The sequence below is a fragment of the Pomacea canaliculata genome, linkage group LG14, assembly GCF_003073045.1.
Source record: "Pomacea canaliculata isolate SZHN2017 linkage group LG14, ASM307304v1, whole genome shotgun sequence".
Lineage (NCBI taxonomy): Eukaryota > Metazoa > Mollusca > Gastropoda > Architaenioglossa > Ampullariidae > Pomacea > Pomacea canaliculata.
In genome coordinates, this window is record NC_037603.1 from 18,157,983 (window position 1) to 18,171,601 (window position 13,619).

At 42.2% G+C, this 13,619-nt stretch overlaps 2 protein-coding genes across 4 annotated transcripts; one reads left to right on the forward strand and one right to left on the reverse strand.

The window, feature by feature from the left end:
• The first annotated feature begins 2,584 nt into the window (after positions 1-2,584).
• LOC112555319 (zinc finger protein 2-like) lies at positions 2,585-8,424 on the forward strand. 3 transcript variants are annotated; one of them, XM_025223668.1, is made up of 5 exons: positions 2,585-2,736; positions 3,295-3,392; positions 3,980-5,571; positions 6,257-6,367; positions 6,571-8,424. In XM_025223668.1, the coding sequence occupies exon 5, from the start codon at positions 6,582-6,584 to the stop codon at positions 8,319-8,321; it is 1,740 nt and encodes a 579-aa protein (XP_025079453.1). In that variant the 5' UTR covers positions 2,585-2,736; positions 3,295-3,392; positions 3,980-5,571; positions 6,257-6,367; positions 6,571-6,581; the 3' UTR covers positions 8,322-8,424. The 3 variants fall into 3 exon arrangements, with proteins under 3 accessions (XP_025079453.1, XP_025079451.1, XP_025079452.1); XM_025223666.1 differs by having other exon boundaries at positions 2,586-2,736; positions 6,257-8,424; XM_025223667.1 differs by lacking the exons at positions 2,585-2,736; positions 3,295-3,392 and adding an exon at positions 3,400-3,607 and having other exon boundaries at positions 6,257-8,424.
• A 455-nt stretch (positions 8,425-8,879) lies between these two features.
• Positions 8,880-12,087, reverse strand: LOC112555320. The gene is made up of 2 exons (XM_025223669.1): positions 11,356-12,087; positions 8,880-10,646 (listed from the first exon to the last, which is right to left on the reverse strand). The coding sequence occupies exon 2, from the start codon at positions 10,218-10,220 to the stop codon at positions 9,336-9,338; it is 885 nt and encodes a 294-aa protein (XP_025079454.1). The 5' UTR covers positions 10,221-10,646; positions 11,356-12,087; the 3' UTR covers positions 8,880-9,335.
• Positions 12,088-13,619: the final 1,532 nt, after the last annotated feature.

Here is a 13,619-nt window from a genome sequence, read left to right on the forward strand (position 1 = left end):
ACAGAAAAATCGTGACACAATCAATGAAAACTTGAGCTGCTGAAAAGGACTGCTTGCAGAGGTTAGACATGTAGGGAAAATGGAGTTTCCGCAAACCAAGCCATTTTAAGTCTACCACTTTTGATAAGTCATTCCCGTGTCGGCAGGTAAGAAAAAAATTTAATTATTTTCTTTTCATTCCCCCTCTCTCTCTTTCCCTAGCTCGGGCTTAATTTCCTTTTCTATCTTTTTAATTCTGTGCAAGAAAAGTATACATGCACTTAATTGCAGCTACATATACATCTATATTTATGTGGACTATTAGAGTACATAACACCTATTTACACTTTCTCACATTCTAATACACACGTGAGTAAGGTGACCAGACGTCCCGCATTTGGCGGGACAGTCCCGCTTTTGACCTCGTGTCCCGCCTGAATATCGGGCAGGACGCCCAATGTCCCGCTTTCTGGCTTTCTGGCAAGTCCATCAAATGTCCCGGTTGTCTTTAAAAATCACTTTTTTCGGCGTTTTTTGACTGTGACGACACCATCATCGGCACGTGTCCCGCTTTCGCCCCCGAAACGTCTGGTCACCTTACGTGAGTATAATTTAACATTGACTATAGCATCGATATCCGGCGTAAGCCCGAGTCGATTTCTTCATCAAACTCTTTCAACTGTGATTTTATTGTCAACTTTCAATCTTACCACTTCATTCAACTGACTAATGAAAATGCACGGCCTCAGTGTAACTAATTAAATAGGAAGTGATTGTTTACTTTTGCCAAAATCTTTGCCAAAATACTGTTAAATTGGGGAGTAACTGATGAACTTTAAAATAAAGATGATTTAGAGTGAAATACATGAACGAATTGCCTGTAGAATAAAGGAATATTTCTGTAATTCGACTAGGATATGACAGAAGGTGTGTGGATATGCGTAACGATCCAGCGGACAAGTACACACACCCACACACATTGCCAGTGCTTTTTTTTTTTTTGCTTTTTTTTTTATCAGTGACTTCACCATACCATGTCCTTCTGATGTAGGTTGATTAACCAGACCTTAAATTTTTGTGCAGAGGACATTCACTCCACCGGGACCAGCTGCCCCCATGTTCTTCGGAATGATCATTATATCCGTCATGGTTGCCATGACTAACATTATAGCATCATCTGCCGACTCCTCTCGGCGAAACCATTCGTATTTCTGTGAGAAAGGAGAGTACCACCTGTACTGCAGGGAAGGCATGCATTTGAAAATTTACGCCGCTTGGTTTGGTCGCTTCGCAGACGACCGCGTGAACTGCATCCTTCCACGGGGAGACGGCGTAGACTCGCATCCCCTGGCGAGGACCTGTGGATCGTCCGTGCAGAAGCTTGTCGGAAGCGTGTGCAGTGACTGGTGCACTTTGCAAGTCGTCAGCTTGGACGTCAGTGACGGGGAAGGTCATGTACCATGTCCTCCAAACACAACCAGATACTTGTACATTGAGTTCGAATGTTCGACAGCTGGTGCGAGTACGGGTGTCACCACTTATGCGATGCTCCTGACTTTGTCAGCTTTGGCATTCATGTTGAATCAGGGTGTGTAAGTACATATAAGACAACGGAAGTTACCTGACAAACCTAAAGACACGATACGGCCTCGACTCTGTGCACATAACAGCGACTACAAGTCTGTAATCGGTCGGCCAGACAATCTTTTTGATGAGTCAACTCATTCGCACTAATACAGAAATTCCCTAATACAGTCTCGTGTCGTTGTTTCACATCTCGCCACGTATAACAGAAGTGATTATCCCTGAGATATCTCAGTGTGGTTTGTTGCACTTCAAGTCGCCACCAAAAAAAAAAAACAACAAAAAAACAAAAACAATCAAACAAACAAAAAAAACCCCACCAAATCAAAAGAAAAAAAAACAACTAAATCCCATAATGTAGAGATATGCAAGTGTGATTCTCTTTCATAGTTTTAATGCGTGTGTGTTTGCGTGCGCGCCAATTAACCATAAATTGCTGTTTTCTGCAATTCTAACTCAACTCCTTTTAAATCAGAAAATCACAGCTTCAGTACAAATGTAACATTCCAAATACCTTTCATTGATCACTTCGTGCACCCATCTATCTGCAAAAATAAACGGCTTCTTGAGATTTGTATGGCTTTATTACATTATCGTTCAAAGCTGAACTTAAACTTGAAATTATGAATAGATCATCTTAGTTTAGTTTAATTTTTAATCGGTTAAACTCAAGCATGTAAATGGACAGTTGGTGGCAAGAGGAAACGTGGTCGGCCAAAAGAAACATAACAGAGAACTAAACGACCAGAAAATGTCCTGGAACATAGTTAAACTTGCTGCTGACAGACACAAATGGAGGTCTCTGGTTGATGCCTCATGTGCCACCTAGAGGAGTCATTAAGTAAGTAAAGTAAGTATAAATGTTTGCAAACTTATCCTAGAAGCTCTAACATCAAACAGACAAGAAAATTCCCCAGCCTCCTTCCCGACTCCCTCGCTCCGTGCACTTACTTCTGTTAAACCTAATTAGTTATAGCTATGTAACTGTATCGCTATAGCTATTATCATTGGCTGTGACGTCGGGGCTTCTTGCGTCACATGTGCGTTGTGATACCGATACAACCGCTGTCACGGTGCTGCCGGCGCTGATCGCGGTTGGAAGATTGGATCGCTTGCACAGCTGATTACACTGACAAAACATTTTTCCATAAATCAGTTTTACAACTGCAAACTGTGAGTGAATATGAGCATGGTATTTTGTTTTGTCTCTTTGGTCCCTAACCTTCTGTCTGTCGCTCTGTTTCCTGGATTGCTTGCATGAGTGTGTGCACATGTTAGAGAGAGATGGGGGAAGGAGAGAGCAAATGAGACAGAGAAAATTAAAGAAAAAATATGAATAGACGTTATCAGTGTATTGAGCATGCGTTAATGATAATCGCATGATTTATATAGCGCATACTCAAGCTCGTAAAGAGCGTGCTCTTAGCGCTTGAGACAAGAACAAAGCATGGACAACAAACGAAGGACGGAAGGATAAATAAAATAACTGACTAATGAAAGACAAATATAAGAAACACAAAGAGGAATCGGGTAACAAGAACTGAGGGCTGAAACATGTATACCTTGATGAATGGTAAGCTAGTCCGTTAGCATTGGTCGTTGGGGAAGGGGATGGGGTAGTGAAACAGCTGAACAGACGCAGCCTCTCTTGAGAGGTGGTGAGCAGGTCCTGCGTGGAACGATCAGTCCATTCCAACCAACGTTTACGAATCCGTTCTTTCTTCTTCCAAGGTACCATGAAGGACGGTCTGAGAGTGGCCTTCCGGTTCACATAGGCAAGCTTGCACTGCTTCACAACTGCCAGAAGAAGTTACTGGTGTCTTACGAAGGTGACGATCGTGTTCTGTACATAATCACTGGCGTTGTGCTCCTGGTTTCAGATTTAAACCTGTCTCCTCAAGCACTTGGTCTTGAATGCCTGTATTCTCCTCTTTGAATCGGCAACCAGAGTCGATCTCCGAGGCACCCATATAACATGATCAGAACAGGAGAGAATCACACAATCTGTGCTTGGTAGCAGCCCTGAAGGAATTAGTTTTCCTATGTATGAAATATAAGCGTTTGTAAATGTTATGTATGCGTGCACGAATGCATGACTTGGTGCGTTGATAAATATGAACGAGCAAGCGCGCACATGTGAGTTCATGAGTCCTTGTGTGCATATGCTTTCACGCTCCATTAAAGTGAGATTTAATAATTAAACAGTTTTGATGTCTTCTACGTCTCCTCCTCTTTCTCTTTCCAGCAACTCTCTCTCTCTCTTCTCTTGTTCGTCACTTTCTCTTATCACTATTTCTCGCTCATCTCTCTCTCTCTATATATATATCATTCTCTACACTTAACCTTTCCCCCTTTTTTCTCGTCCCTCCAACTCCCACCTCTTATTCTATTCTCGCCTCTTTTTTTTTTTCCAAAGGAGCTCCTTGCAACATATTCAGAAACCAATGCCAGAATCGCCTCCCTGTTCATTGAGGCGTCTATTACTGCCGTGCCTCCCTTTTCTCCTCCTGCATTTATGCAAGTGGCGACTTTCCAGCGCCTCCGATTTATTCATATGTGGTGCGAACATCACCTACCGGATCGAGTGCTACCCGGGTGAACGAATAGAGATAGAATATTCCATGATCGGGCGGCACGCCAATGACACCGTCAACTGTCTCAAGAACGAGCCCTTTGATATAGAGAAGGGCTGTGGCATCAACGCCACCGTCCAAACCTCGTCATTCTGCAACGTCAGCGCCTGCAGTATCGAATTTAATCAGACGGACTGGGATAAGCTGGTGAAACTGCAAAGTACTTCAGTCCTGAGCAAAGTCTGCCCGTCCGAAGTTCCTGTGTACAATTACTTCAGGTACGATTGTTACCTAATTAACGGCTTCGAGAAAAATATGAACGACACAGTGGCAACCGGAAGAGCCAGGACGCTTCTACGGACATCAACGCTGTTTGCCATGTTGCCAGGCCTGTGTATCAGCGCACTGTTTGCTGGAATCCTTGGATGAACAATAATGACCTCTGATTTGTTGATGTTTGATCCAAAACACCTTTACTTTCATATTTATTAATTTATTCAGCTATTAATTATTTATTTATAGTGTCGACTTACGACCTGCGAGGTGACTTTCCACCGTCGTGTATTAATACTCACCCTTGTCACACTCCACCGGGACCCCTGTCACACTCCACCAAGGGTGAGCACTTCTTGGCTCGCACTCGAGGTCAAAAACTCACGTGGGCCCACGATTTTTACATTGTAGAGGGGTAACAACCAGGGCTGGCTATGACACCCCCGTCCCCTCTCTATCCCTGACCGTCACAGACATCTTGCCATTTTCAATGCTTATTATACCTTCAACAAAATCTTAGACGTGACGGATAAATACACCCCTCTCGGTTGTTCTGCAGGTGAACCTGTGTGTGTGTGTTAGTGTTTAAAATGTAAAGGGAGATCTGACATCTGTAAGGAAGTCGCTGGTGATTTGTTGTTTTGTTTTGTTTTTTCATGTCTGAGAAGTTTTCAATCTGTCTTAGTACCCTAAAACTATACCTTTGTAATTTTTCGAATAAAAATAAAATACTACAGAGAACTTCTTTCAAAAGGTTAAATATTTCCGGTTGTTTCTAAACGTTCCAATGACCGCTTACTTCTCAAATTTCGCTCAGCTTCGGCTTGCCATTGTAGTGTACCCACAGTTAAATATCTTCACTCTTACCACTCGATCGCCCCTGTCTCTTTAGTGATGTCAATGGTAATTAGAGCCTACTTATTTCAGCATGAGTAGGAGCCATATGAGAGGTGTAACTCCTGGCAAAAATACGAAGTTGTGATTCTTATTGATCATGCTACTATTTATAGGTATCCAGGAAACAACATACATGTACTTTAGATTATATAAGTCTGGAAAATAACTAGCGAGGAGCCCATGAGGCGAGAGCTCTCGTATTGGTAAAGGTGCAAAAAGTCTTAGCATGGAAGTGTACGTTCGTGGTCTTAGCACTTTTGAAGAAGTAAGTGTTTATTAGAATACTGGGAGTAGGCCTCAGCATCAGACCGTTTTACATTTACAGGAAACTCACTTGAATCTATCGTAATATTCAGAAAGGATATCGGGAAAAAAACAGAGTATGTAATCGAGAGCAGCTCATCCAACGATGTAACACTCGAAATTGTGAAGTCAAAACAGTTCTCAGTGTACACTCGGTTCTCTTTAACCCATCAACCTTTGATTCTGTGTGTTCATTGAATTATAGAAATCTGGTGTTATTTCTCATGCTAAACTGCTGGCCAATAGGTTTTTTCCCCCTTAATTTTTTTTCTTCAGAAATTCACTTAGGCTGTCGCCAGGGGATTTTGTAATAGTGGTTCTCAGTACATGTTTAAGATGAATGTAAAATGTTGAATGCAGAATTATTAAAATATTTTGTGTTTCTATTGTGTGTTCAGATTCGCATCAATTTAAACTCTGAATGCAGACTTATTTGATAGTGACAGTTACCAATGGAGTTATTGAAAGAATATTTTTAAATATTTAAAATCTGTCATTCACAATAAGTTCTTTATGAATTTGCAAAGACTTTTGTACTAATTGCTAATTTTGTGAAATGTAAATTTTCTCTGAGTGGGAACCCTAACCCTCTTGTTTATATAATCACTCTTTTAGTCTGTATAATTATTATAATTGTAATATTCCAGGTTGATGAACTTTACACAGCAGAGATGGTTGCAGTAGACATCAGTAAACTTCTTAGCCAGAAAAGTTGAAGGATGTCAGATCTTGTAAGCTTCATAACAAGCGGTCTGCCAGTATGTGTGCATTTACCAGTTAATCACCGAGTGCAGTTGGACTTAACCTTAAGATTGAGGGGAGGAAGATATGCCTGCTATAGATAGTGAGAAACAGGTCTTATGTATGTTTGATATAAAGAATGAACTAAGAACAGTGTGTAATGCACAAGAAGAGCTAAGTGCTAGTGTAATGCTAAAAACTGAAAACTCTGTTTGCTTAGATTCCGACAAAATGAATTCCGAACAAATCAGCTCCATGCAGCTCGAGAACAGCTCTAGTGAAGAACTCCATCACATAAAAATTGAACATGCTACGCATATGCAGCAGACAAACTGGAAGTTTGAGAGTGTTGTGAAAGCGGAGTGCAGCTCTCAAGATGTCACTTGTGCATTTAAAACTGAAAATGATTTCATGCACAATGAAAAGACTAATTGTTCTAGTAATAGTAATGAGAAATTTCATTGGAACTGCCAAGTCATTACCGAAGAAGGGAAGAGAAAGAATTTTCTGCATTATGGTGAAAACGCAGAACAGCCACTTGCTTTTGTGGTCAAGGAGGAAGGTCATTCAGGTCAAGGAGTTAGTGCTGCAACAGAAGCAGAGGAAACAGAAGCATACAGGGAGCACATGGTTGCATGGAACTTAAAGACAGACAGAACAATAGGGCAGCAGGAAGTGCAGGGGGAATCACATGAGATGCAGTGGAGCTGTAAGAAATATAAAGATATTTCATTATGCTTGTCACCACCCAGTATGCAGGAGATGAGTGCTGCTGGCTGTAAAACTCCTGAGGTGATGAATATTGTGACTGAAAGTCATCAGCACCAGATACACCTGAATAGGACAGAAGATATTGTTGAGTCTGAAAACCAGCAAGTCAAAAATGATACTAAATCTTATCAGTGCAAGTTGTGCACATCTTCTTTCAGAACTTCAACATTACTAACAAGACACATGGTGGTCCACAGTGATGTTAAACCTCACCAGTGCAATGTCTGTAAAACTGCCTTCAAAAGATTATCCAATTTGAAAGAACACACGCTAATCCACAGTGATGCTAAACCTTACCAGTGCAATGTATGTAAAATTGCATTCAGAAGATTACCCCATTTGAAAGATCACTTGCTGATCCATAGTGGTTTTAAACCTCACCAGTGCAGTGAATGTGAAGCTGCTTTTAGACGTTTATATGATTTAAAAATGCACATGGTTATTCACAGGGATGTTAAACCTTACAAGTGCAGTGTATGTAAATCTGCTTTCAAAACGTCAGGCCATTTAAGACAGCACATGCTGACCCACAGTGATGTCAAGTCTCACCAGTGCAGTGTCTGTAAAGCTTCTTTTATCCGTTTGTCCTATTTAAAACTTCACATGATGATCCACAGTGATGAAAACCCATATCAGTGCATCAAGTGTAAATCTACTTTTAAAACTTCATACACTTTAAAACGGCACTTGCTGATCCACTCTGAAGCTAATCCTCACCAATGTAGCGTGTGTAAAACTGGTTTCAAGTGTGCATCTGAATTAAAAATGCACCTTGTTACCCATAATGTTGTTAAAGTTCATCAATGCTGTGTGTGTAATGCTGCCTTTAAAAGATCTCGCTCTTTGAAAAAGCACATGTTGACTCACAGTGATGTTATATCTCACCAGTGTATGCTATGTAAATCTACTTTCAAAACCTCAAACACTTTACAGAGGCACTTGCTGGTCCATAAACCACACCAGTGCCGTGTGTGTAAAGCTGCTTTTAAGAGTTCATATCTTTTACAAAGCCATATGACAATTCACAGTAACGAACAACCTTACAAATGTAGTGTATGTAAAGCTGCATTCATTAGACTGTACTCTTTGAAACAGCACATGCTGATACACAGTGGTGATAAACCTCTTCAGTGCAGTGTATGTATGGCTTCTTTTAAAACCTCATGCACTCTAAAAAAGCATTTGAAGAAACACCATTGAAAAGGAGTTTGTTATGGTTGTAGGAGATTGAAGCATTCCTGCTTTTCCTGATGTTATAATTAAATGATAATATTTGTTATGGAATAAATCTTATCGTTCTTGTTCCATGGCTTTTTTTTTTCATTTTGTCATGTCTTGGAAAAGAGGGCTGTCACTATCTTTTTACTGAGAGTTTGGACAATTTTATGCAGTATGCCTTTTAGTAACTCAGACATTAAAACAACATGTAAAATTAAATCTTATCAGTGCAAGGTGTGTATATTTTCATCCACATGTTTAACCTTACCAGTGAGTGCTGGGTGTGTAAATCACTTTTAATCCACAGTGGTGTTAAATCTCACCAGTGCAATGAGAGTAAAGCAGCAATCCGAACGATTGTTGGGAAGCTATTGGCTTAGTTAACTGATGGGGACCATCTACTTGTTGCTTTTTTTGATCTTTTAAAAACTTCAGAATTACTCCTGTCAGGTTGATTATAGAACTTAAAACAAATCGATCGGCACACGCACACACACACACACACAGACAGATATTTAAAAAAACATAATAATAATAATATTACTATTTAAACAAAATATTTAATCATTATACGTGACTCTTACATTGCACTCACATCTGCAAAGGCACAACCGTGTGTGTGTGTGTGTGCATACACGAATTTTAAAACATGGTCTGAATTCAACATTTCTCCATGATCATACATTTTGCTATGACAACAGGTCAGTATAAAAAGTCTTTCAACCTTGTTTTTCTCTTCTCTCTGGTCCTTTCCTATCTGTCAGCAATTAGTAACAAACAAACAAACAAAAAATCGAAAGTAACGTAACGATGAAGTTCAAAATAGACAGGAGTAATCATACAGAACACGAGTCTGGACATATTGAAAGTGCTGCGATGAGATCTGACATTTGTAACAAAGCCGCTGGTGACTCGGTTAAAGATGTACATTAGAAACAGTGAAACGTAAATGTCCGGTCATTTATGTGTCACAGGTCAGTAAGGTCTCTGCCATTTTCAATCAGCTTGTCTTTTGCTTGCTTGTGGCGGTCCTTCAGAGGTGCAGTGCTGCCTAATATTTCCAACCGATGAAGGATGTCGTCCTCGTCCTGTTCGGCGTCTCCTTCGTCGCCCACCCCTTTGCCGGCGACCCATTTCTGGCTTTCGGGGTCCAAGCGCGCTCCTGTCAGATCCTGAGGCTTGTTGTCGGTGGAGCCCGACAGGTACCTCCTCCGCAGGTCTTGAATCTGCTCCCACCACGACCCTTCCGGCACCTCCCCCTTGAACGAGGTCTTGTCCCGCTGCCAGTCGTCGTACTCCCGCACGTTCTTTTGCAACAGCTGCTTGAGATCCACCCCCTTCAACAAGGACTCGTCCAGCCCAGGTCCATGATATCCTTATAGGTGATCTCCTTCCCTCGTCGGACATTTGCATCATCGTCCTCGTCACCGTGCCTGTCTCCGTGCATAAGCAGCGAGTGGACGTTCTCAAAGGGGTCTTTGGCCAGCCGCTCTTCTTGTTCTCCTCCTCCTGCTCATCCCTGCTTTTGATAAACTGCAGCTGCCGCAGGTCGTGGTCATGTCCTCCCGCACCATGCAGCATGTGCTCCCCGTCCATCACGCTCGGCACACCGCCGCTGCCTTTCCGCCTGCTGTCCGAACCGCTGCTTCCCATCAGCGCTTCCATGTCCACCGCCGAGGCAACGGTTCGGGCCGCCTCGTGCCGCGCGGCGGGGTCGTGCACGTTATGCAGTGCGGCGGACCCGTGAACGATTTCCTCCACGTCGGCAGGCCCGTACGGCAACGCTGGCGGCGTTCGAATTCCCGTCATGCACATGCCGCGCCCCGTGAACAATTTCCTCCGCGTCGCCGGCCTGGAACTCGCCCTTAGGAACGTCAGCATCCAGGACTGGAACTGGAGGCGCCGACGCCCTCGTGAACGTCAGCAGCGCCGTGCATCAGCACTTCCACGTCGCCCGCCAGAATCTGGGGGGCTCCTGCTGAATGTTCTACTTCAGTTGCTGATGCATCAGTGTGAACGTTTCTGTGACCGTGAACCAGCTCCTCCACGTCGCCAGCTTGAAATTCCCCATGGTGCCCCGCGGCGTTGCTGTCGACTGAGGCCCCTGATACATGGTTCGCTTCTTCGTCAGCTCGTGGATGGTTTTGTACAGATTGCAATTGCTGCTGTTGTTCTCCTTGCTCATCTGTGTTAAGTCCAGATTGTAAAGTGTCCTGGTCTCCGGCGACATTAAATGCAACCACGACTTCCTGTGCACGCTGCTGACCCACATCGTTAGCTCGAATGTCATTAGTGCATCATTCACATCTGATTAAAAAAAAGATCTTTCATTATTATACACAAACACACATTTTGTTATTTTGTTAAATGAATAAATTGAAATAAAAGAAACAAGAGAAGGAAACACATATAGAGGCATAATAAAACCATCACCCTGAAGGTTGAAGGGAGAGTTTTAGAAAGCGTCAAAGGATCGAGGAAAAAAAATTAAACGTGAAAAGAATAAACAGGCGACGAAGAAGACTAGTCCTCAAGAAAAAAAAAAAATGTCGAACTTTAAGTCAAAGGATCAATCATGGCAACGATGAGATCAAGCTGTCGCTGCTTTCTCCGTGCGAGGGCGACACGAGTCGATAATGTTCGCGAACGTTCGCGCTGCTTAAGACACACAATACATGGCAGAGCTCCACAAGCTTAACTTGCTCTTTACAATCTACTGCTTATGCTTCGTGTAAAATACTATTTTCCTCTGGGTGAATATCCTACTTGAGAGATGGGTCTACAAACGTCACCCTGCACAGAAAGAGGTCAGATTCGTAAAGTCAAGAAGCTACGATTTGGCCATCTGTGCACTATAGTGTTTGTAGATGCGTATCTTGAGAACAGAAAAGGTATTCATCCAGAACTGTTGTTGCACTGAGCTGTACCCATCCCTTATAAACAAACTTTCTCTTGCCCACTGCTTTCGCCAGAGGTATTATACTTCCGTTCCTATAGCTACGACCCTTGAACTCACCTTCCATTGGTTTGGCCTCCGTTATGTCTCTGGCACTGAGTACCGCCAGTAACAGAATGACTGACGCTGGGGGAGAACATTGTGACACACCTCTTGCAAGTCTTCGGGAGGGGAGCGTTGGCCTCTTGTATTCAAGATTCCCCTACACCCTACCTCAAATTTGAATCAAGGTTTAAATCCTAGGTTGGCAGATGATTTCAAATAAAGTACCTCAACACGCTTAAAAACGTTGAAGTTTCACCAATCACATCATCCACAGCAGGTTCAAACGATCTGAATTTGCCGACTCCATGAGTTATAGACGATTTCTATATTACACACAACCACGAAAAGCTCTTCAGTTCTTTTCAGTTAGATACAGCTCTGGCAGGAATCGGCTAACTCTCTATCGTTAATACTACTTATAAGCAAGTTTGAACTTTGCCGTGAAACAGGAAGTCAGCAAAAGTTTGACTTGTTGATGAAATAGTTCTTTGCTCAACGACACAATCAGCTGCAGCCATAATTACAAACTGTGCTGATTAAATGACCGCTTTGTTTTAAAAGGAGTCCAGAAGGAATCTGTGAGGTCCAGCATCTATGTGATATAAACACGCCAGTCCCCGAAGCCAGTGACAAAATTCAGAATCACTTTCTTCGCCTTTTCTCATTAAAATGTTGTCCCCCAGGCCACGTCCCGGGAAATGATGTAGCGACATGACTTTGTTCCAAGGTGCGGCCGGTGACGTGTTACCTGTATTGACCAGTATTTACTACGTGCTTGTCAACGTCAGCTGCAACACGTGGAAACAACTCACCGTTCGTCTGCTTTCCGGAGGTTTCCAGGCGTTAAAAACATACCCATTCGCCAATTTGAACTGATTAAAACTTCTTTTTAGCCCTTTTGTTTTAAAAATAAAAAAAATAATTTATGGTTCAACGGATTTTTTTTAAATCACTGAAAAGAACTGAAAATAGTAACTTCGTATGATCTTAAGGTTGTTGGGGTTTTTTTTTCTATGTCAAAGCGTGTTTCGATTTTAAGCACGAAATCGATCAGTCCCTAGTCACGTGATCCGAAAAAAAAAGGCCTTCAAGGCACATGTGTTGGCCTCGTTGGCGAGGTTAAAGGTTGATAAGCCAAGCTGGCGAAAGTGAAACGTATACAACTAACAGAATGATCGATTTGAATTTCAATTTGTTCAATTAAATAAGTTAATGCTCGACCTACTTCGCTAGTTTGCGCTTACTTGCTTTGAGATGAATTGTAAGAGATAGTTAATCAAACCTGTGCAGATGAAGTTCAGTAAGACACACGTTAAAGACATACCCCAGCTTTTTTTTACTGTTGTTGAGTAACTAAAGGGATAGAGTTTACCATGCTACGACGTCCTCAAAACCTGACCAGATAATTAAATCCCCTCTATCCCTTCATTCGAGAGATACAAACCTTTCAAACTCAAGATGCAGAGAAAAAATGTCAAATCTTTTATTACAGAAAGGTATCTTTTTGTGCCGTCAGAGATAGGGAAATCTCGCGGATATGATATTTGTATGTGCACGGTTGAAAATGTCGATACTTGAAAACTGTATGCTTCACAATTGTACTTATGTACCTCGCTTAGGTACTCGGAAATCGGTAATTTGAGACAAAAAAAGTCCGCTCACTTGAAAACAAAAATGCACTTTGGTGAATCAATGACTTGTACAAGATTTCTGACTCGATTGCCCGACAAAACATTGACTAGGCGCCACATGCTCGTAAACTTTTGACTAGCAAAGGTAAAAATTACAATCAGTGTGAAATCCAAAGCCTCGCTCAACAATTTGGTTGATATCCACCGTTCTAGACCCACGTTGTCGCCTTTCTTGTTGCACATCTATCTGTCCAGTCAACTTCTGTGCTGCGATGACAACTACCATGGTCGATGATTAGATGCTTACCTTTCTCCATGTTGCCGAAAGTCTTTATTTAGCGAATACATTTTCTGTAATCTTTATTCAAAATCAGTATGAATTTGAAATAGAGTTGAGCCTCAGCCATGCTGACATCAAGGGCTGTATATAAGCCGGAGCCCTTTGCGCACCTAGTTATCCCCTTCACCCACATCTCCCCCAACATCCCACCGCGAGGTTGAAGTGATTTCCCTTCCAAAAACAAAGCACCTAATTACGAAAAGGTTTGTACACCGTCATTTTAATTTCATCGCGCACACGCACGCATGCACGCGCGCAAACACACACACACCACTTTTTTCCACAACTACCAAACTATAACGAAAGCC